Genomic DNA, 23,671 nt, shown 5'->3' on the forward strand with positions numbered 1-23,671 from the left:
TATGCTGATGATGCGGTCCTCCTATCCCGAATAAAAATAGGCCTAAAAAGGTTGATAGCAGAATTCTCAGCATACTGCAGAAGAGAACAGCTGGTGGTAAACTATCAGAAAACCAAAGTCATGGTTTTTGCAAGGAAACATAGATCACATAGCTGGAGCATGGACAATCACCCAATTGAGCAGGTTAAAGCCTTTAAATACCTGGCCATAGTCTTCCAGTCACTGGGGTCATGGGATATACACCAAAAATGTATTAAAGAAAAAGCAGCCCAAAGTGTTAAGATGCTGTCCCATTTTTTCCATACGAAGGGCGGGAAATACATCCCAGCAGCCCTAGAAGTTTTTCAAGCCAAATCTTTGGTTCAGATACTTTATGGGGCCCAAATTTGGACGGGTAATCATTGTGGCATTCTTGAAACTGTCCAATCCAAATGTTTAAGGCAGATTTTTTTCTGTACCACCTTGTGTCCCAAATGCAGCATTAAGACTGGAGGCAAGTCTTCCCTCTGTAGAAGTTCGGTTCTAGCAAATAACTTAATTTTTGGCTCCATCTAAATCTAAATCCATCTACTGCCCTTAGTGACACAAGACCCCCATAAAAGTGTGTGGTCTAAAATTGTGCACCAAAAATTCCTCTCCTGCGGACTCCACCCACATCAGCTTCTCACGATGGGCTTTATTAAAGCAAAAAAGCTAATTGGACAGCGTTTGAAGGACTTAGAGCAACAGAACAATCTGGCCATTATAAAGAAACTCTGTCCTTGGTATGCATTTTCCCCCCATCTCAGTTTGATTCCCTGGCACCATATTTGTGTAAATTAACTATCCCAAAATACAGACGTGCCTTCACACTGGCCAGATTGGATGTGATGCCCTCTGCCGTACTTGAAGGCAGATACCAAAAGATTCCAACTGAGAAACAACTCTGCCCCTGTGGAGATGGCAATCTGGAAACAGTGGCTCATGTTCTCCTGTCCTGTCCCCTTTATAAAGACTTGAGGAATGAGATCATCACCCCACTTTTACTTACCATCCCAGGCCGCCCAAATGCGGCCACATTGTTCTTTCTTTAATCAGATCAAAATGATCAGACAACAGCAAAGGTTGCTAGGTTTATTGAGGGTGCAGTGAGATTAAGGGCCACTATCTGAATGATAATCTTTTTACCCATTGTTGTCTTTTTAATTGTATATATTGCTTGTTTTATGTTGCTGTGGCCGTTGGCTAGTGCGAATAAAGTTTATGAATTTTTTTTTTAAAGAAAAGCCGCTGGGAGAGATCATCGGGGGGGTTTGGGCTGGGTGTTCATCAATATGTGGATGATACCCAGCTCTACCTCTCTTTTAAATTGTAACCAGTGAAGGCAGTGAAGGTCCTGTGTGAGTGCCTGGAGGCGGTTGGAGGATGGATGGCGGCTAACAGATTGAGGTTGAATCCTGACAAGACAGAAGTACTGTTCTTGGGGGACAGGGACGGGCTGGTGTGGAGGACTCGCTAGTCGTGAATAGGGTAACTGTGTCTGTGAAGGACCAGGTGCACAGTCTGGGAGTCATTTTGGACTCACAGCTGTCCATGGAGGTGCAGGTCAATTCCGCATCCAGGGCAGCTGTCTACCAGCTCCATCTGGTATGCAGGCTGAGACCCTACCTGCCCGCGGACTGTCTCGCCAGAGTGATGCATGCTCTGGTTATCTCCCGCTTGGACTACTGCAATGCCCTCCACGTGGGCTACCTTTGAAGGTGACCCAGAAAGGCCCAGCTAATTCCGGGATTCACCTGTAGGCCAATCAGGTTGCAGATTCACTTCCACTTGGAGCTGGATTGGGTACTGCTGTATTTTGGATCTTATTCAGCTCAGTACATAACACCCCTCCCCTCTAAGTTCCAGTCCTGCCAGGGATGTTGCATTCATAGTCCTCAAGGTACGTCAGCTGCCTACGTGTACGTTACGGCCTGGGGTGTTCCCTCGTCAGGGGTTCGGGTTCTGGCTCGTGTTCCAAGGATGCTGGCTGCAATGGGGCCATTTGGTCTGGTGCAACCGGCTCACTCAGTCATGGCTCTGTTTCCAGTGTCCTTTAGGCCTCGTGGGTCCTCTCTGTATTTACTGATTCTGCCTCCCCTGCTGGCCCCTCCTTCTCTACAGGCCTCACTACCCCACTGTTCCCGTCGGACTCCTTTGGCCTGTCCTCCTCCTGGTTTTCTCCTGGGAATTGTTGCCGTAGCTGGTCGCAGTGGCGGTGCCAGCATTGCCCCCCATCCGTTAACACCTTGTACGACACGGGGCCAGTGACCGGATGGCTGCGGACGTAGAAGTGGACGGTACCAGTGCGACTTCCAGCCATTTGGTGTAGGAGTCCACCACTATGAAGAATGTTTTCTCCTGAAAGGGGCCAGCAAAGTCCACGTGCATTCTTGGCAGGCCTGGCAGTGTTTTACCCAGGCCTCTATCTCTCTGTCAATCCCTGGCCACCACACATAACTCCTGGAGAGGGCCTTCATTCTCACTACCCCTGGGTGTGTTTTGTGTAGGGCTGTGAGGACCCTTTTGTGGAGGGGATGGGGAGCTGGATTGGGTGGCTCCTGTGGACCAATCAGACTACTGCATTCTGGATCCTATTGTTCTAGGACGACTCAGACTGCTGCATTTTGGATCCTATTCAACTCAGTACGTAACACTATCGTTGGACTTTATGACAATAAAAGCATATTAACAGTAATATTATATGATATGTTATTGCCATCAGGAGCTGCTTTGCATTTTTTTGATATGACGATTAGATTACAGTTTTATTATATATAATGTTATGTTATTTTACAGCCAGTTACGTGTGTGTTGTGGTATTTTGTAATGGAAAGGTTTCCATGAAAAAAAGATGGGCTAGCCAACTCGAAACCTTTATAAATGAAAGATGCAAGGAAGTCTCAGCAGTTCTAGCACTTGTAGAACCTTAGTATATGAGGACTTGCCCTCACTACGGTTATAGCTTCTTAGCGAACTTCAATGTATACACAGCACAGAAGATTTCACCAGCAAACTTCAAAAAGCTGTGTACATTAAAACAACTGGAGGTGAGTCTGAATAGCCTACTCTTGTATGTATTGATGACTTTGATTGTTGTACATGTTTATTTTACATAAGAATATAGTCTGTTCCTTCAATTTTTTTGCATTTTTATTTTAATGTTTGCAGTTTACAAGTATCTGGGACCCAAATAGTTTATTTGCTGTGGGCATGCTGAGTAGAATTTTGAAATCCTTTGTATTCTAATAGCAGCACAGCTTCCTCTATTCTGTCCTTTCCATACCTCATACCTTGCAGAAGGCCTGGTTGTGCTCGATGTGGCATGCAATTTGCACCAAATGATGTTTGAGTTCTTTTTTTACAAAATGTGGCCATAGAGGTTGCAATAGAAGAGGCTATCTGCTGTTTTACTGCTACAAAAACAGTAATAATTCCACTTAGCCTTATATACACTAGTGGCCAAAATTGTGGAAACCTTTTTTAAAAAGTGTATTTCTGAGGTTTGATGGCTCATAATGTAATGAATGATATGGTTTGAATGGACCGAAAATGGTTGAAGACCACCACCACAAAACAGATGCTGTTGATGAACTAATAATGAACTGTGTTGATCAAAAAGCTAATGGTATGTGCATGTTCTGGCCAAGTGAACAGTACACGCAAAGAAGCGTAAAGACTGGCTATACTACACTAGTTACAAACAATGAGTGTTGTAACATGCCAAAAACATGCCAAGGATGAAGGACTGCCAAGAACATGCCAAAGAAAGGGAGAAATGCCAAGATTCAGATAAACACCAAGAAGACTACTGTATTTTTCGCTCTATAGGACTCACCCGACCATAAGATATATCTAGTTTTCGAGGGGGAGAACAAGAAAAAAAATATTCTCTCCCTCTCTGCGCAGTGCCCCTTCAGTGAAGCAGTAGGAGAAACGGAGCCCCTTCCATTTCTCCTCCCGCTTTGCTGAAGGGGTGCTGCGCAGAGAGGGAAAGCTGTGCAGCGCCTCTCCAGCGAAGCGAAGCCAGGAGTACAAAAGGGATCGGTGTGCACCAATCCCTCTTGCTCTCCTGGCTTCAGTGAAAGCAACGTGAAGCCTCTGTAGCATAGCAGGAGCTCCCGGAGGCTTCGGGCGGCTATCCCTGAAGCCAGGAGAGCAAGAGGGGTTGGTGTACAATGACCCCCCTTCCTCTCCTGGCTTCAGCGAAAGCAACGTAAAGCCTCCGGGAGCTCCCGCTGCGCTCCGGAGGCTTAGCGTTGCTTTCGCTGAAGCCATGGAGCATGCATTCGCTCCATAAGATGCACACACATTTCCCCTTATTTTTAGGAGGGGGAAAGTGCGTCTTATAGAGTGAAAAATACGGTATATAAGATGGGACTTTTCAGATGGGTCTGTGTGTCAGATGCAAATGGGATTCCGCTGTCTGGTCACCCATAGCTTACTGAACTGAGTGCATATTCCCTGTCTTGTTATATGTTATGTTTGTTAACCAATTACGCAGTATTATATAGAAATTCCAATATATATTGGTTGTCTGAGGTTACTTGCATTTTCCTAGGGTGCACTGGGTCTCATCTATGTTAAACACCTAAACAGATAAAAGAAATTGGCTCCACCTCTTAGTGGGGACACGTTGTGGGCGAGCCACCAAGCCTTCCCCCTCAGCGTGGGGGCAGGACCATGACCCGCCTTACGCTGGGGAGGCCTGGCCATGCCGGTTAGCCAGGCGGCCAATCAGGCTGCTTGGGGGCCACTTTAAACAACGGTGCGGCGCTGAATCGCCCCTTTTCAGCCTCATGCTGCAGATCTCCCACCTTCCCACCCTATGTTATGGTTGTGTCATTGGCCTTGCTATGGACTTCAGTTGGTCGCCGTTGGGGGGCCTGGTAGGAATTATTCCACTTGGCAAACTGCCACTTGGCAAATTGACTTGGTTTCTGCCTACTTCGTAGCAATCGTCACAACTTTTAGGTGGTTAGGCATTGGAATAGCAATGTGGGGGGGGGGAGCCATCACCTGTCCCTCCGTGCTCAAGGGTATTCAGTTAAAGGAATCTGGGGGTGTGGATCTCGTCTGAAGCCCGGGGAGGGGCTAGGGCCATGCTACGACCCCAGTGGGAACCCAGGGGGTGCTCAAGTTGATCCACAACGGTGGGGCTCCCCCTACTGGTGGTTTACCCATACCAGACTCCCTGCAAGGTGGGCAGGATATAGTCTGTTGATGCCAATGCCTAAGCCACTACCGCTCACATTCTGTAACCAATAAAGTTGTGGCCTAAATTTTGCCCATTAACATTAACCTAAAATTCTGTGTCCTTGTGTCTTTATTCTCATGGGGGTGGCTTGGGGCTTTGACACACTATTTGGTCATAATGATAACACCACTTTGTTTTGGAGTAATACCATAAAATTATATATAAATGGAAAGATAATTTAATGAAGAATGCAATGCAACAAAGTTTATTCAACTATTTGTATTCTATAAAAAGTTATAGCCAAATAACCAGAAAAAGGAAGCACAACTTGCTTAGGTTGATATGCAGTAGCTTTCCTTCATTTGAATGTAGCCAATGAGCATGAGTGTTTAGAGAGCCAATCAGGTGTCATCTTGTTTTGGTATTACGGGGTGGGGGGGGAGTGGTGTTATGAGCTATCAGACCTTGGAAATACACTTTTCCCAAAAGGTTTCTACAATTTTGGCCACTAGTGTAGATGCCTTAATATTTTACATTAGGAAGACAGGAAAGCATCTGACAGGTCAGACTGTCTGTACATCTGGCCCAGTATGTTTTAACTAGCTAGCAGCAGGCAGCCGGCACTCCGCAGTCTTTCCCATCACCCTCTGATGGTTTTGGCCTGAGATGCTGATGCTTGAAGCAGGGACTTTTTGCATGGAAGGCATATGTGCTATTACCACTCAGTTATAGCTTCTCCCTTGTGCTCTCTTACGGGGGGGGGGCGGGGGCGGAAGCACTAGGAAATAATTAAGGAGCCCCTACTCCCACCTGTTATTTAAAAAGGGATGGGACAGATGAAGATGTATTTAACATCATGTCTACTTTGGCCCCCAGTGGTAACTAGAATATATTGGCTCCATCTAAATGTCCACTTTCTGGCTGGTGCTTGCCATTAATTAAGCCAATAATGATTGGTCATTGACATTATGTTCCCTAAGGAAAATCCCAAATGACCACACAGAAATCATAGAATCGTATCATTGTAGAGTTGGAAGGGACCCCAAGGGTCATCTAGTCCAATCCCCTGCAATGCAGCGCTCACCCTGTTGGGGAAACATATTTTAATTTTAGATGTGGATTCATTGAACTAATTATTTTATACTTTTCAGAATAAAAGTAAAAAAAAACTGATGGACACTGAGGATGAAATTGCCATTGTGGGGATCGGATGCAATTTTCCTGGAGGTGAGCACTGCCCCTTTAAATTACATATTAAGTATAAGTCAATGTGTAGTGGGTGCTACCAGAGATCTTTATATTAGAACTAACAGGGAATGTGATTATACTTCTAGTGCAATGATACAGCAGCATTCATATAGCAGCTTTTTAATGATCATAATCGGTATCGGCTCACGTGGGAAGGCTGAATCATGGATGCACACTTGTGATATACAGTTCTATGATAAAATAATATAGAATCATAATATCAGAACTGGAAGGGGCCAAGAGGGTCATCTAGTTTAACCCCCTGCAACGCAGGAATCATTTTGCCAAACATGGGGCTCAAAGCCATGACCCTAAGATTAAGAGTCTCATGCTCTACTGGCTGAGCTATCATGTTGAGTTATTTACTCAGAATTTTTTAATTGTCTTATACAGTGGAAGCCAAATGCCAAAAACCGGGAAGTGAATGCTTCCGTTTTCGAATGCGCCTCAGAAGTCGAACGGCTCTTCCAGAACGGATTACGTTTGACAACCGGGGTTCCATTGTAGTTTCTGTCAAACGAATCACACCAAAATAATTTAAGTTTCTATTTTAATAAATAAACTATTGGGAAGTAAATTCCAGCTATCTAAAATAATATATTTTCAACAGGTGAAGGAATTGATAATTTCTGGCGAGTTCTAGTAGAAGGCAGAAACTGTGTTGTAGAAATACCTCCGGAAAGATTTGAAACCAAAAGCTGGTATGATCCAGACGGTCACAAACCAGGAAAGACGAGCACAAGACATGCCGCTTTTACCGAAGAGTAAGTGTTAATGCTTAATCACACGATGGTGGAAAATAAACTGTGAATCAGCTCCAAGGAAGCAGAACACTAAACTGTTTTTAATATTTTTTATTGTAAAGTAATTTGCCTAAACGTACACATTTGGTGTATGTTAAGGAAAATAGATAATACAGATAATAGATAATTATCAAAATAGATAATACATTTCAAAGACACTTTTCTACGCGTGATGCCAGTCATTTTTTCATAGTAAGCAAAAATGGTTTTGGAGCTACAGGCTTGAAGCAGTTTTGTTTTAGCTTAATATGATTGTCCCATGGACGGTACAATTCCAGACGAGTTCCATGGGCTTTGCTCCCAGGTTAACTGGGTAGAGGATTGCAGCCTGAACTACATAACTATTTAAGTCAGTTCATTTGGAAATAGAATTTACTGCAAATTGTTTCTTAATCTTAATTACACGGTGTGTAAGTTATTTTCAGAATCTGTGGCTACAGCATGTGGGTGCGTGAGATGGTGGACACTGGCTTAAAAGTAGCTTTGAAAAAGAATCGGATCATAGAAATTTGTCCATCAATGACTATTACTCAGGATAACTACCGTATTTTTCGCTCTATAAGATGCACCAGACCACAAGACGCACCTAGTTTTTGGAGGAGGAAAACAAGAAAAAAAAATATTCTGAATCCCAGAAGCCAGAACAGCAAGAGAGATCCCTCTTGCTGTTCTAGCTTCTGGGATAGCTGCGCAGCCTGCATTCACTCCATAAGACGCACACACATTTCCCCTTACATTTTAGGAGGGAAATATTAAGTCTTATAGAGCAAGAAATACGGTAAATGGAACAGCTATGAGTTTTTTGTTTTGTTTTTAATCCACAAATTTAAACTGTTTCAGTTTGTATTTTAATAGATGTGGAGTTGTTTCTTGAACATCTTAACCAGAATATTTTTTATAAAACCTGTTTACTCATGGAGGTTTTTATTGTATTTCCCTTAACCATATGACAAATCCCATTTTATCTCATTTTTTGGCAATTAAAGTGTCTATTTGAACTGGGCTATCAACTTGTTTTGCTGCATCTACTTGTTTTATATATAAAACAATGAATGAATGAACTTTATTATGGTCTCAGACCAGAATTAAAAAAGCATATAGATAAAATAGCAGTTAGGATTTTTTAACCGATAATTGTTAGAGCAAATGAGGACAAGGAAACAGGCATAGGATAAAACATTTGGATTAAACACGACCTAAAAGCAGCATTTGATACAGTCTCCAGAACCAACACGCAAACACAGCTTTTAGAGTCAGGTGCAGCCGCCTAGGACATCTAACGGACCCTATTAATACCTTCAAAGGAGTCAGGCAAGGGTGCCTATTGGCCCCTCTACTATTTAATTTCTATCTAAATAACTTAGTATCTGCACTCAATGACTCAGAACTCCACCCGCCGAAGATTGCAAATCGGCATATTTCGGTCCTGCTATATGCCAATGATGCGATAATTCTATCTAGAACCTCCATTGGACTCAAAAGAGCACTAAGAAAGCTCGCAACATACTGTGAAACTGAATGTCTCAAAAACAACTATCAAAAGACCAAGATACTCGCTTTTGGGGAAAAAACAAAGCTTAGAAGCTGGGAACTCCAAGGCCATAAACTAGAACAAGCCACAAACTACAAGTATCTAGGAATGGTGGTACAGGCCTCAGGAACCAACAAACTACACATAACCTCCATCGGGAGTTCAGTGGAAAAAACCGCAAATTGTATCCTTAAATTCTTCAGAGCACAAGGGGGCTTCTTCGTCCCCACAGCTCTAAAATTATACAAGGCCAAAACTTTGGCACAACTCCTCTATGGTTCCTTTTTGGGCCCGCCTTCCTCTGCTTTCTCCCCACTTGAGAGAGTTCAATTTATAAAACAATGTCCATAAGTTATCATCCAATTTTGAAAATAACAGCTTATAAGCAGTGAACACCTGAATACCACTTGTGAGGTAGCAGAAGAGGACTTTTGCCTTCCTACCCTGCTCAAAAGCTTTTCAGAAACATCTGTCTGCCCAATATTGCAAATAGGATGCTGGACTAGATAGGCCTTGATCCTAATGGCTGCTTAACCAGTCATAGGGTGGGTGGCTTGGAAGCCAGCCACAGCAAGCTCCTATCCCTGGGGAGCAACGCCTGAACAAGGTGGTCGGCCATTGGGGAATTCCCAGGCCGGCTGCCAGGGATATGTGGACTTTCCTGCCATCTGTTTATTTGAATTTCATTTTATTCAGTGTTTTGATAACAGCTGAAACTAGTGTGGAATCTGAAATATTCCGGCACGTGCAACGTTATGACTAGGATCCAAAATCTAGAAGAAAGCCTCTTCCTTTTGTGGAAGGCCTGTTTCTGATTCAACAAAAGAGAGTAGTCCTAACTCTAAATAAGTCCTTTCATTTGCAAGAACTCTTGCACAAGACTTTGCACTAGTGCTTTTCAAAACCTTTGAGTGCCCCTCTGTATTCTAAAGCTTGTACAGTGGTACCCCGCAAGACGAATGCCTCGCTAAACGAAAAACCCGCAAGACGAAAGGGTTTTCCGATTTTTAGAGGCTTCGCAAGACGAATTTCCCTATGGGCTTGCTTCGCAAGACGAAAGCCCATAGGGAAATCTCCTGGGACAGCGGGGAAACGCAGCGCACCTTCTCCTCTGTTCCCAGACCTGTCCTGAAGGCTTGTGGTGGGAGGTCCGGGAACAGAGGAGAAGGCGCGCAGCCTTCCCGGGGCTTGCGGTGGGAGGAGGGTTTTTCCTCCCCACCGCCAACATTCAGAACAGAGCGCCCCTCGCGCGGGGCAGACATTCACAGCTTGGGGAGCCCTGCAGGACCTCCCCGCGCAGCTTGCAGAGCCCTGCGGAGAAGTCCTGCAGGGCTCCCCAAGCTGCAGATGTCTGCCCCGCGCGAGGGACGCTCTGCTAAAGAGCGCCCCTCGTGCGGGGCAGCAGGCTGCTATCCGCAGCTTGGAGAGCCCTGCGGGGAACTCCTTCTTCCCCCGCCAGCCTTCAGAAAAGGTCTGGGGACAGACTGTCCCCGGACCTGGTCTGAAGGCGGTTTCCCTAGGAACGCATTAATTGATTTTCAATGCATTCCTATGGGAAACCGTGCTTCGCAAGACGAAAAACTCGCAAGAAGAAAAAACTTGCGGAACGAATTAATTTCGTCTTGCGAGGCACCACTGTATCTTTATTTACCATGTGTTTAATATAGCCTTTTGCTAGTATAAAGGTTCAGAACAGCACCCCTACATTTTCTCCCTCTACTCATGGTACTTTGGATCCAATTCTACAATATTTATGTCCACTATCCTAAGCCACTATTAAGTAGTGGCTCTAAATATTCTTCTATTTTCATTCTACCTTCCCCAAGAACAAATGACCAAATTATTAAAGCCTTTTATTTTAAAATGATTAATGGAAATAATTTTCTAAAAGTCAAAATATTTGATTGTCTTATTAATGAATGTGCCATGAGTTGGTTGCATATTATTTTCTCCTACTTACAATGTTATTATCTGACTTCTGTTTTGTAGGTTTAATGCATTTGACAACAGACTTTTTGGAATTAATGATGTGGAAGCTGAGCGTATGGATCCCCAGCAGAAATTACTCCTGGAATGCACATATAGAGCACTGGAAGATGCAGGAGTCCCTAGAGAAAACATAAGTGGTTCAAAAACAGGGGTTTTTGTTGGTGAGATGATAATTTGAAGCTTAAAACAGTTGCACTAATTTAGGAGCATAGACTGGAACATATAGGGCTGGTCTACATAATTCTCTTAGGTTGCAATCCTATACACACTTAAAAAGGTAAAGGTAAATGACCCATGACAGTTAAGTCCAGTCGTGAACGACTCTGGGGGTGCAGCGCTCATGTCTGCAGACAGATTTTCTGGGTCAGGTGGCTAGCATGACTAAGCCGCTTCTGGCGAAACCAGAGCAGCGCACGGAAATGCCGTTTACCTTCCTGCCGGAGTGTTACCTATTTATCTACTTGCACTTTGACGTGCTTTCAAACTGCTAGGTTGGCAGGAGCAGGGACTGAGCAATGGGAGCTCACCCCGTCACGGGGATTCGAACCCCCAACCCTAGGCTCAGTGGTTTAGACCCACAGCACCACCCACGTCCACGTACTTACTTGGGAGTAAATCCCATTAGCTTAGATCCTACTCAGTTATGAATAGAATTTTCCTATTGTGGTGGTATGTTAATGAAGTCTTATGAACACTTAAGGTTCATTTGCAGATCACTTAAAAACCCCAAAAAAGTGATTGGTAATGGTGAAATAGCTCCCAAATATACATCAGAACATTTGAAAAATGGGTTCAACATACCTATACTTATTGAACAAATGAACTTTAATTAATGTCAACAGGTAACACATGCTAATGTAATTCAGCTCACTGTTAAAGACAATTGAGAGTATCTATTGCAGACAACACAATATTTTTGAAGAAAATGTGAAGTTGTCTAGACAGTAAATATAACTGTGCTTAAGAGCATTACAAGCTAAAGAAAGTTTAAACTGATATAACTCAAGAAACAAACATGTAACTATTGGTTACATGAACAGCACTGTTGATGGTGATTAATCAGTTACATGATTTGCAGTTTTAAAAAATAAAGTCTAGTGTATTAAAAGAGCTGATGGACTTTATGATCATTAAAAGAACTTCTGTGACTATCAGCTGCTTTGAATAGAACATGTAAATATGGATTTTATAGTAAATAAAACACATAAATAATACTATGCTATAAAGCAACATTTATGCAGTATTTCCAATATTCAGTTCAAATTTGAGGAATAATACGGTTTTCATATTATTAGTGATGTATATAAAACATGATCATTTGTACAACCACCCTGCTAGGTAGGTGAACTGCATTCAGATTTTATATACTGGAGACCTGCGGAGAGATTAGCAGAGAGCTAGGAAATGCAATTTATGGTGGATTTGTTTTTTTTTAACCCTAGTCTCACAACTCAAAGTCTATCCACTTAGCTGATCAGTACTCACAAACCTGAATAGCTGCATAGCATTCCCTTACGAAGATGACTCAATGAAAAGCCTAATCTTGTTGTGTAGATTGAATCATGTTGTGTGTGGCAGATCTAGAGCAATAAATGCAATCAAGTTGTTCAGAATGAATACTGTACTCTCAATGTACTATGCTGGTAACACAGTACATCTTTGGTATTCACAGGTATGATGAATCAAGACTACAGGCTAATGAGTGGCAGAACCCCCACTGAAGCAAGCCACTACGATGGCACCGGGACAGCAATGAGCATAGCTGCTAACCGGATTTCATATACATTTAATCTGACTGGGCCATCGGTTGCCATCGACACAGCTTGCTCCTCATTTTCTTATGCTTTGCACTTTGCTTTGCATGCAATTAAACAAGGTAATGAGATCTAATAGTTTTCCACTCGTTCATATTCTTCCTTTCCTCTAAGGACCTCAAAGTGGCAAACAAGTCCCCCCTGCACGCGATATTGCCTCTTATATTGCCTCTTATTCCCTATTTAGCAGCATCAGTTGTAAGGCACAGTAAAATATTGGAATATGTTTCTGGAAAGGTCTGAAGTTAGTATGTTGTGAAAGCCTCCCCCCCAAAAAAACTCCCAGCCTTCTGAAGGCCACAGGCACTCACGAATAAGACTGACATATTTCAAAGTATAATTCTGGGATTTATCTTGGTCTTCCTTACACTATGCATATTGTGGACCAGTTATATTATGTCATGTCACACAGGGTGCATTTTGTAATTTAGGTATGTTGCCTCACAGACCATAAACTCCAGTAGGGAAGCACTGAGTGGAAGTGAGAGAGAAAAGAGCTTATAGGAATGATGTGGCTAACCGTAAGTTAGGAAAATAATTTTATATTAATTTAGTGACAAGACGTAGACATTTGCTTTACTCACACTAGAACATTTTAAAGAGAACAACAGATTTCCCCTCACAAACAATGAGAGACTTACTGTTGCGTGTTGAGACCCCGAAACCACCCCTTCATTGATGAATAAGACACAAGGGCACAGGTATTAGGTTAGATGTTATTGGGCAAATTTAGGCCACAGCTTTATTGGTTACAGAATGTGAGCTTTATTAGCTTAGGCATTGGATTGATCCGACTACATCTGACTCCTGCTCATCACACAGGGAGTCCGGTAAGGGTCAACCACGGATAGGGGGAACCCCGTCCATGCAAACCAACTCGAGGTAACCCAGGGTTCCTGATGGGGTCGTGGCATGGCCCTAGCCCTGCCCCAGGCTTCGGACAAGATTCACACCCCTGGATTCCTTTAACGGAATGCCCTTAAGCTTGGAGGGGCAGGTAAATGTGTATGTTTGTATACCGATGTAATCTTTTCAGAAGACTAAATACTGAGCCTTATGCTGAACAGAAATGCATTCATTATTTTACCCTACAGGAGACTGTGAAGCTGCTCTTTGTGGAGGAGTGAGCTGCATAATGGAACCACAGGTCTTCGTCGCTCTTAGTAAGGCAAAGATGCTATCCCCTGAAGGAGTCAGCAAACCCTTTTCTATAAAGGCCGATGGCTATGGAAGGGGAGAAGGTTGTGGAGTTATTTTGCTGAAATCGTTAAAGAAGGTATGAGTATAGAAATGGGATTCACAGACTCCTGACTCTTAATTCATTAAACCTAGGAATTACCGTATTTTTCGCTCTATAACACGCACCAGACCATAACACGCACGTAGTTTTTAGAGGAGGAAAACAAGAAAAAAATTATTCTAAATGAAACAGTGGATGTATGATTTTTGTGGTTCATGCTGTGGCCACAGACATGTGATCTGACAGTGAGTTTGGAGTAGCCCAATGCAAAAATCCTGAGGATCCATGTGGATCCGTGCTTTGTAACCACATTTTAAGTGGGGAGGGAAGGAAAAGCACTCAAGGGACAAGGAGCACGCATGGGGTGTGTGGAGAAGGATGCTGCTAATAATGCTATTTAGCGAGCTGAGTGGGGAGGAGAGAGGGACAGAGAGCCTGCTTGCTTTAAAGGAGCCAACCGGACAGGAGCCGCTTACACTCGTGTAAGCGGCTCCTCTCCTCTCCCGCTTTGCTCCTTTAAAGCAAGCAGGCTCTCTGTCCCTCTTTCCTCCCCACTCAGCGGCCCTTCTCCCGCTTTGCTGTTTCAAAGTGAGCCACAGGGAGGAAAGGAAGGGGAACCATGGATCCTCTGCTCACGACTGCAGCAGATCCCCCTGCCACCTGTAGGCATTCGCTCCATAACATGCACAGACATTTCCCCTTACTTTCTAGGAGGATAAAAGTGAGTGTTATGGTGCAAAAAATACGGTATGTCTAATTCTATTTATAAAATAGTCATAGCTGGTAGAATGTTCACCATGTCTCATAATCTTTGTTATAAGAGAGAGAGCATATCATAAAATGTTAACTGAGTTATATTGCACTGGCTGTGTTTGCCATCCCTATGTTTCACAACTTTAAGAAGCTTTATCTCTTTTCATCTTCTTTAAAATAGGCGCAGGAAGACTTCAGCAAAATATGGGGTGTCATCAACGTGAGTGCAGTCAACCAGAATGGAAGATCCGTCACACCAATCACCAGACCATCTCAAGAGGAACAGGAGAAGTTGCTGCTCAGCATCTACCCAGAGCGTGTTGATCCATCTGTTGTGCAATATATTGAAGCACATGGCACAGGGACACCTGCAGGAGATCCTGTTGAGGCAGAGAGCTTAGGTAATGTCATTGGTCAAAAGAGGTCTCCTAATCTGCCCCCTCTCCAGATTGGCTCCGTTAAAGGGAACATTGGGCACACAGAGTCGGCTGCTGGGGCAGCAGGCTTAATCAAAGTTCTTCTCATGATGCACCATGGGAAGATAGTCCCATCCTTGCACTTTTCAGAGAGCACCAGCAGCATAAATACAGGGAAACTGAATCTCTCCATCCCAACAACAGTGGAGAAGTGGGAGGAGCCTGGTGAATATGGCAGAGTTGCTGGGATCAACTGTTTTGGATTTGGGGGCACCAATGCCCATGTGGTTGTCAGACAGTTTAAACAAACCCAGGTTATTTCTCCAGTCCGAAGGCCTGTCGAATTATTTGTCATTTCGGCAGCTTCAGGAAATTCTCTCAAACGGGCGATAGAAGACACAGCTAGGTACCTTAATACCAGTGAATCAGTGACACTCCCAAATCTGGCCTACACATCTGCTTGTAGAAGAAGCCATATAAACTACAAGTACAGAAAAGCATTTGTGGCATCTTCACTACAGAAACTAGAGCAACAGCTTTCCCCTGCGGTTGAACTGGAAACAGCTCCGCTGAAGAAACCGCCACAATTAATTTTTGTCTTCTCTGGTAACGGTCTGGATCTGAAAGGGATACCTGAGATATTGCTAAGGTCTGAGCCAGTGTTTAGAGACAAATGCAAAGAAATAGAAAGGCTGTTTCTAGAATACCTTCCCACAGGAATCCTAAAATCAAAAGAAAATGAATACAAAGATTTGCCCAGGCCTGAAGTTGCCCAGCCCTTACTCTTTACACTGCAGGTGGCCTTGGTTACACTCCTGCAACACTGGGGCATTAAGCCAGTTGCTGCTGTTGGCCATTCAGTTGGCGAAGTAGCCGCTGCCCATTGTGCTGGCTTGATTTCCCTGGAAGATGCTGTCAAAGTCATCTACCACAGAAGCAGGCTACAGGCTAAAGTCACTGGAGGCAGAATGCTGGTGGTTGGCAACATTCCCGTTGCAGAAGTGTCAGCAGCCCTTGGAGCATATTCAGGGAAAGTCTGCGTTGCAGCATTTAACAGTCCTTTGTCCTGCACCCTATCAGGAGATGAAGTGTCTATCCACTCCATTCAGAAAGATCTGGCTGAGCACTTCAGTAAAAGAAACATATTTCTTCATGTTTTAAATGTGCCAGCTGCATATCACAGCCAAATGATGGATCCAGTACTAACTGAGATAGCAGACAATCTATCAGAATTAAAGAAAGGGAAGCCAGAGATTGACCTAATCTCGACAGCAACAGGGAAGGCCTTTTCAGATGGTGATTTTGTTACAGGCACCTACTGGGCCAGAAAGGTTCGGGATCCTGTTTTTTTTGCAGAGGCTATAACAGCTGCAGCAAAAAGCAGAGATGATCCTGTATTTGTGGAAATTGGTCCCCAGCGTGCACTGAAAAGATATATAATTGAAGCATTAGGGACACAAGCTAAAGTTTTTCCTTCCTTGCACCTTGACAAAGAATATATGACACTTCTCACACTTGTTAAAGGCCTTTTTGAATTGGGAGTCAATCCAGATTGGGAGCACATCTATGCAGGATATCAGGGTGTACCTGCAGCCTACCCCAGGTATCAATTTGATCATAAGAAGCTCATGTCATTTTTAAACAGGCTCCAGCAGCCAACTCAAACCAAGCTGAAGGCAAACCACCTGTCAATTCATAATGTCAGCAACGGCAGTTCAGAATTCAAGCATTCCATATCTCAGACAGTGACTCCCTATTTGTACGAGCACAAGCTCAATGGCGTTGCTCTGGTTCCTGGTGCCTTTTTTGTTGAACTTGCTTTGTCAGCTGTGATGGCTAGCTCAGGAAGAAAGGAGCCCTTAAGTTTGTGTCAGATGAGCATGAAGTTTGAATCACCTTGTGTTTTAAGTGAAAATTCTCATGATTTGAAGCTAACAGTAGTATCACAAAAGGAAACAAAAGCTTTCAAAATACTGTCCTCATCTGGTGCAGTATATGCATCTGGACAGATCACATGGAACCAAGAAACCTTTCTTGAAGAAAATAACATTTCATATAGACATGTTTTTCAGCGTTGTAAATCAATGGTCAGAAAGGATGAAATATACGAAGCATTATCTCGTTTTGGATTTCAGTATGGTTCGGTATTCAAGCAGCTAAGTGATGTGTTTTATTTTGAAGAGCTGAAGGAAGCCATAACCACCATTAAGGTGAACAAGCAAACCAGGGAAGAACTGCACAAGTATTTTATTCATCCAGTGATATTAGACTGCTTTCTGCAAATGACTGGTGTGATGACCACAAAAACCAGGAACAACTGTACAGGGTTTCCTTCCAACATAGGCAGCCTTGTAATTGTCCGACCTTTGGAAGAGGAAATGATGATATATCTGAAAACAAGTAAGTCTACTGAGAACTATTTAGAATTTTGTGGATGCTTCACAGATAAACAAGGCTCTGTTTTGGTTGAGATTAAACGTGTTGGGATCACTCTTCTGAAGAGAGCGTCCAATAGTGATGATGCTTTCCTTTTTGAAAATCAGTGGAAAGAGGTAACCCCTTCCCGGATTATCCAAACCTCAGGAGATGCACCCAGAGCTGCAGTGTTTGCTGACAAAATTGGAGTTTCTCAACAGCTCAAAAAATATTTGCATAAAGATTCTAGGTTTTTGATGTATGAAGACTGGGAGCAATTACTGGTGTCAGGAAGTGCAAATTCAGCTGCTCAGGACAAAATTAGGCTAGAGGTACATGACTACAGTGATGTTTTGTTTATGTGGGGAATTCAAAGATCAAATGGAGAAAATCCTGAGAGTGTTGTTGCAAGCTTATCCAAATGTTGTGAAGCTTTCCGGCAACTTGTCGTTGCATTGAGAGAGAAGAAGAGTCAGGGTTCCATCAGGATAATTACATATAGAGCAACAGGCAGGACTGTAGACCACATTAACCCTGGCTTGGCTTTGTATGGGATGGTAAGATCCTGCATTCTTGAAGTTCCTGAAATCACATTTCAGATTATTGATATGGGTTCAACAAGTACAATGGACATAGCAGTTTTAGCAGATGTTTTAGTAGAATATGAAGCAGATAAATATCCTGAAGTCTGGATTAATCAGGGGAGAATTTACACTTCTGAAATTAGATGTACACAGGTTAATGATAGGTCCTATAATGAGCCTTTTCAGTCTCTTCAAGAAACTGAGCTGTCAACTTTTTACACTTCTGAGCCTCAAGAAGTAAGAAATCTATTTGCTGAGCCAGCTGACCACATTGAGATTTCTCTTGATAATCACAATGTTGAAGTGCAAGTTGAGAAAATAAGTATCCATTCTGAAGACTATTATCCTGTTAGTGTTTCCAGCTGTAACTTTGGAAACACATTATACTGGAATTCACAGACCATTGATAAATACAGGTTTTTGGCTCTGGACTACAGTGGAACGGTGGTTGCAACAGGCAGTGATGTAAAAAAGATCAAAGTGGGAGATCATATTGTTTCATGCTTCCCAGTGGCTGCATCTTCAAGAATCAGGATTCCAGAAGCAGTGTGTTTCAAAACCCAGAAATTTCCATGTTTTCAAACTGTACCCTGTGTCTCCTTCTTCAGAATAGGATGGGAAATTTTGCACCAGATGTTACCAAAGATGAAACAGAATAGATTTTTAGGCATTATTTCTGATGAACCACAGTCGGTTTTGTGTAAAGTGCTTGCTTTGTCAGCTCAGGAACTGGGCTGGAACACCTTATGTACAGCACTTGACAGCAGCCTGGAAAAAAGAGTAGCTCAATGCAACGCCCTTGTCTTTCTGCCCTTCCTAGAAAGATTACCCAAAGACGTCTTAGCCCGTCTTTCACATCTTCAGGATGTTGTGGTAATCGATGGCAACCACCATTCTGAACACTTGCGATGTCTAATTGGAAGCGGTCATGAAAACTTTCAAATTCATATTCTCAGTCTTGCAACCATTTTTCAGAAATCATCGCTGAAACATTCCCACAAGCCTTTCAGTGAGTGGTTGAAATCTATGCAACGCAGGCAATTCAAGGACTTGCCTTGTTCCGTTTTTCAGCCAACAGAAAACAGTGAGAGCATAGACACGATAACATCCTACTTTACCTGTAAGGCTGTCTCATTTGCTGTGCTGAAAAGCAATGGGCAGAACAGGTGTATTTCTGACATACCAGTGCGTGAAGCAAAGCGGAAGATGTTTAAGGAGAATGCTGTTTACATAGTCATAGGAGGACTCACTGGGCTTGGCTATGAAACTGTTAGATTTATTGCTCAAAATGGAGGAGGATGCATCGTGATCCTTTCAAGGAGAAAGCCCAGCATTGAAAAGCAGAAGGAAATAAGTGATTTGCAGATTCAGAACAAGTGGAGCAAGGTCATCAGTCTGCAGTGCAATGTGACTTTTTGGCCTGAGGTTGAGAAAACAATCAGTTCAATCAGCAAAATCTTTCCAAAGTGTCCAATCAAAGGTGTTTTCCACGGTGCTGTGGTTTTGCATGATGGGCGCATTGAAAATATGACGCTTTCTAGCTTTGAGAAAGTTTTAAGCCCAAAGGTTGCTGGTGCCATCAATCTGCACCACGCCACTCAGGGACAGGCTCTTGATTATTTTGTATGTTATTCATCTGTTGCTTCCTTAATTGGAAATCCATTGCAAGCAAACTATGCTGCTGCCAATTCCTTCCTGGACCTTTTCTGCCAATTCAGAAGAAACTGTGGACTGTCAGGACAATCCATCAACTGGGGTGCCTTGAATCTGGGACTACTGGAAGGTAAAAATCAACTTCAAAAATTGGTGGAATCAAAGGGTATATCAGTTCTGCAAGTGGATGAGATCTATGAGAATCTTAAAACAAGCTTAACTCTGAACCACGCTCAGCAAGCTGTCGTGAAGCTGAACTTCAAAACAATGCTCAACACTTACTATCGTCAAGTTCCAGCAATCAGAAGTCGCCTGCATACAATTATGATAGAACATTTTGGCAGTCAGGCTGAGGTTTTTGAACAAGTCATGTCCAAGGATTTGGCTGCACTAAACATTGAAGACTATATCAGATCATTGGTGAGTCAGCTCATTAGTACAGATCCAAGTGACATTGCAATGAATACACCCCTCTTGTCCCTTGGCATAGATTCCATGTTGGCCATGACTCTGCGCAATCTCATTTATATAGAACATAAGGTTGATATACCACTTGTGAAAATTCTTGATCCTCATAGCACAGTGCTTAGTTTAGCACTGCTTTTAAAAGAATGTTCTAAGGAACCCGGGGAACCTACTGTATGTACTCGAGTATAAGCTGACCCGAATATAAGCCGAGGCACCAAATTTTAGCACAAAAAACTGGGAAAACTTATTGACTTGAGTATAAGCCGGTTCACCACACCACAAACCTGGTGGCGGCGGCAGCAGCGGAAGAAGAAAGGGCTGCTTTCTGGCTGCTTGTTCCTCCGCCGCCGCCGCTGCCAAGAGCCTCCCTATAAAATGAAAAGAAGATCTTATTATGGAAAAACTAATACTGAACCATCTTCAATAAAAGCCTCCTGGGCCGCTCGTCTTTCTGCTACCGCCTTTGCCGCTCGCAAGAGCAGGCATAGGAGCCGCGGTTGGGAGAGGCACAGCACAGCTCCTGTGCCTGCCCTTGCGAGACATGGGCGGTGGCGATGGCAGGACTAGTGGCGAGAAAGGGCTCCTTTCGGGCCGCTCGTCCCTCCGCCACTATTGCCTCACTCAAGTATAAACCGAGGGGGGCTTTTCCAGCATAAAAATATGTGCTGAAAAAGTTGGTTTATACTCGAGTATATACGGTAAGTGATTCCTGAGGGGAAAATGAACTGTGAAGTAGTAACCTGAAATATCTTTTCCTAGCTTCAGTGTTGATTTTATTTGCGTCATTTTAAAAAAAATCAAATTTTTCTATTAATAGTGACCATCAACAAGAACCATAATTTGGATTAACTAAATAGATGTCATTATAGTCTTAGTTAGTGCCAGCTGCTATTTCACCACAATCATTTAAATCTGCTGACAGTTAAGCTTTTCATGTGAGGACTTATCCATACTTACCTTGTGCCTCACTCTTTCCAGACACAGGTTCGTGCTTTAAAGCTCTGTCTCCAAGCATGTGTGGTTTTTGCCCTGGAGCTTTCCCTGCAAAAATCCACTCTTTAGCTCTCAGTCGGTGCAAATGTCAATTCAGGCTTTCAGTGGGTTGAAGTTTGCTCTGATTGACTGCTAAAATGCAGGTTTTCATGGGGAAAGCTCCACAGCAAAAAAATAAAGGGGTGCTGGGACATGGAGCTTTAAAGTACAGCATGGAAAGAGCAGAGGAAAGGTTGATAAGCCCAGAGGCTCCTGAAACAGCTTACTCTGAACCATTTTGGGGCATTCTTGGTTTGCCCTTCCTAATGTTTTAGCATGCTTAAGACAAGTAAAGTGGTTTACGGGGATCACTTGCCCTTTATGAAAGGGCACAGAGGCTGAGCTTGAGTTTGAACATTAAACACAGGATTTTAAAATGAATGTAAAATGTGCTTCTGATTTTTTTTTAATCTACAAGTGATTTGCTCCACTACAGTATGTTTTGTATGTTTATCTTCTCCCTTTTGAAAGCTGATCAAGGAAATTCAAACAACCATTACAATACATAGCATTTTTCAATGTGATCTCACAGTTTCCAGGGGAGATACGACATAGTGCTTTGCTTCTGCCTCTCCTGGGTCTTTTAAAAAGTGAACTGAGCAGAGGGCTGTATTTGGAGTTCAGTCCTCACTGCCATTGGCTGCCTTCATTCCCAGGTCTGTATGCAGTATAATTAACATTACACTTTATATTTTGCAGACTTTGGAGGTTAGTTAAGTACCATATTAGTTAACTTTGCATGTCATGTTTAAAATTGTGAAGTACATATTCCCCCCCCCCCGGTTTTTAATATGGAAGATGTTTTTACCTTCATTACTACTTTGTACTTGGATATTTTATAATTTTATGCTATACAGCGAAGTCTTTTTGCTTTATTACTACTTTGCATCAAAAATAACCATTATTACTCTTTGTGCTCAAATAAATTACATTGTTTTTAATCAGCTAATAAAGATGTACTTGTTTTCAATCAGTTAATAAAGGTGTACTTTTATGTGATTAAATGGAAAGTTTATTCTTAATACAAAAAGGGGGGTGTTATTTCAGATTTTTGTTGAAGGGGGACAAGACTCTCAGCATGTTTTAAAGATTCTTTGTAGGTATATTTAATATTACTTTAGTAAGAATTCTTGCATTACAAAATATATTTTTTTTCAGCTGATACATATAGATTCTTATACATGTGAGTGTACTAGGAAGAAATTTATGTTTAGTGCCGCACAGGGATGGGAAACCTGCAGCTCTTCCGCTATTGCTGGACTCCAATTCTTATCTGCTCCAGCCAGCAGGGTCAATGGTCAGGGCTGATGGGAGTTGAAGCCCAGCAATGCCAGGGTGGGAACCAGCTCCCCATCCTGGGAGCTGACCATGGCCCTAGTGGGGACTCCTTCTGCATCTCAGTCAGGGTACTCATTCCTGAGGGTAGCTCATACACTGAAGCCTCTTAACAGTGAGTATGTCCGTTCCATTACAGTGGATTTGATAATGGTTTGCCAAGTTTGTAACATGCCCTGGGTCCTCCTTTATAATGGAGAAAGGCAGCCCAGAAATGGAAGAAGTCACATTGTGTCACTGATACCGCAAATGTGGGTGGAATAAGGCCTACTAACTGAGGACAGAGTGCAGCAGGGCTTATTCTAAACTACACCCCCCCCCCCACACACTGCAATAGTAGTTCCCCCTCCTCAAACTTTTAGTAAACAAAAGGAAGGGAAAGGAAGGGGTGGGCAAATGAAAATTATCAGCAAAATAAAGGAAGAAATAGACTACAAGGCTGAGGAAATCATTGGTGGCAAGGAAAAGATAGGTACATAAAAGAAGAATTCACTGGATGCCAAGATACAGGTTTGGGGCAATTTCTCTCTGGTTCACTCATGTGCACAACTGCACAAAAAAATATTTCACACTCTTCCTCTTTTTCTTCTTCTACACAGCACAAAATGTGTTTAGCTGCATGTTACAATAAATCATGCATAAGTTACAGCACACAGATGACTTGATCATGGCCAGATCAATGTTTTCTAAGGCATGTTCCTGTAGATGTCTAATTAAGGCCCAGCCAACCAGTCATTTCTTGTAAAATGGCTTGAAAATATGTAAACAATATGAATATACAGATAGACTGTTCTGATATGACCATAGCTGTCAACTTTCAGATTTGAAGAGAAGGGATCAGCAACCTCAAAAATAAGGGATCAGCAGCCTCACCTGTCCCGGGGACAGACTACGGGTTATCTAAGAATCCGGGATAGCAGCAGGAAGCAGCGGGAAATGGCGCTGGAATAAGGGAATTTCCCGCAAAAAAAGGGAAGGTTGACAGCTATGGATAGGACTGACATTTTTTGTTCCACTGAGCATCATAGGAGAGGTATGTTAGTGAACATTGGCCTTATTAGTTAACTTTTATGTGCACAGAAATTCACCCCTAAATGCTGAATAAAAACACCCCAGACACTGAATAAAAACGACAGAGGATGTGCAGTGCCTATGTACTCTGTTCTTGATGTTAC

At 42.9% G+C, this 23,671-nt stretch overlaps 1 protein-coding gene across 2 annotated transcripts in view; it reads left to right on the top strand.

Annotated features, from left to right (window-relative positions):
- The window catches only part of LOC309515678 (phthioceranic/hydroxyphthioceranic acid synthase-like), a 25,022-nt gene extending 2,860 nt beyond the window's left edge, over positions 1-22,162 (top strand). The window contains exons 2-9 of one of the 2 annotated variants that reach the window (XM_082193716.1): positions 2,818-3,068; positions 6,367-6,442; positions 7,074-7,227; positions 10,787-10,947; positions 12,459-12,662; positions 13,695-13,876; positions 14,775-20,300; positions 20,833-22,162. In XM_082193716.1, coding sequence (XP_082049842.1) covers positions 2,955-3,068; positions 6,367-6,442; positions 7,074-7,227; positions 10,787-10,947; positions 12,459-12,662; positions 13,695-13,876; positions 14,775-20,300; positions 20,833-20,835 — 6,420 coding nt within the window. In that variant the 5' untranslated portion in view covers positions 2,818-2,954 and the 3' untranslated portion in view covers positions 20,836-22,162. Of the gene's footprint in view, positions 1-2,817; positions 3,069-6,366; positions 6,443-7,073; positions 7,228-10,786; positions 10,948-12,458; positions 12,663-13,694; positions 13,877-14,774 lie in introns of both variants that reach the window. The other variant, XM_082193715.1, reaches the window with a different exon arrangement.
- The last annotated feature ends 1,509 nt before the right edge of the window (positions 22,163-23,671 follow it).

The sequence above is a fragment of the Podarcis vaucheri genome (genome assembly GCF_965113315.1).
Source record: "Podarcis vaucheri genome assembly, chromosome: 12".
NCBI lineage: Eukaryota > Metazoa > Chordata > Lepidosauria > Squamata > Lacertidae > Podarcis > Podarcis vaucheri.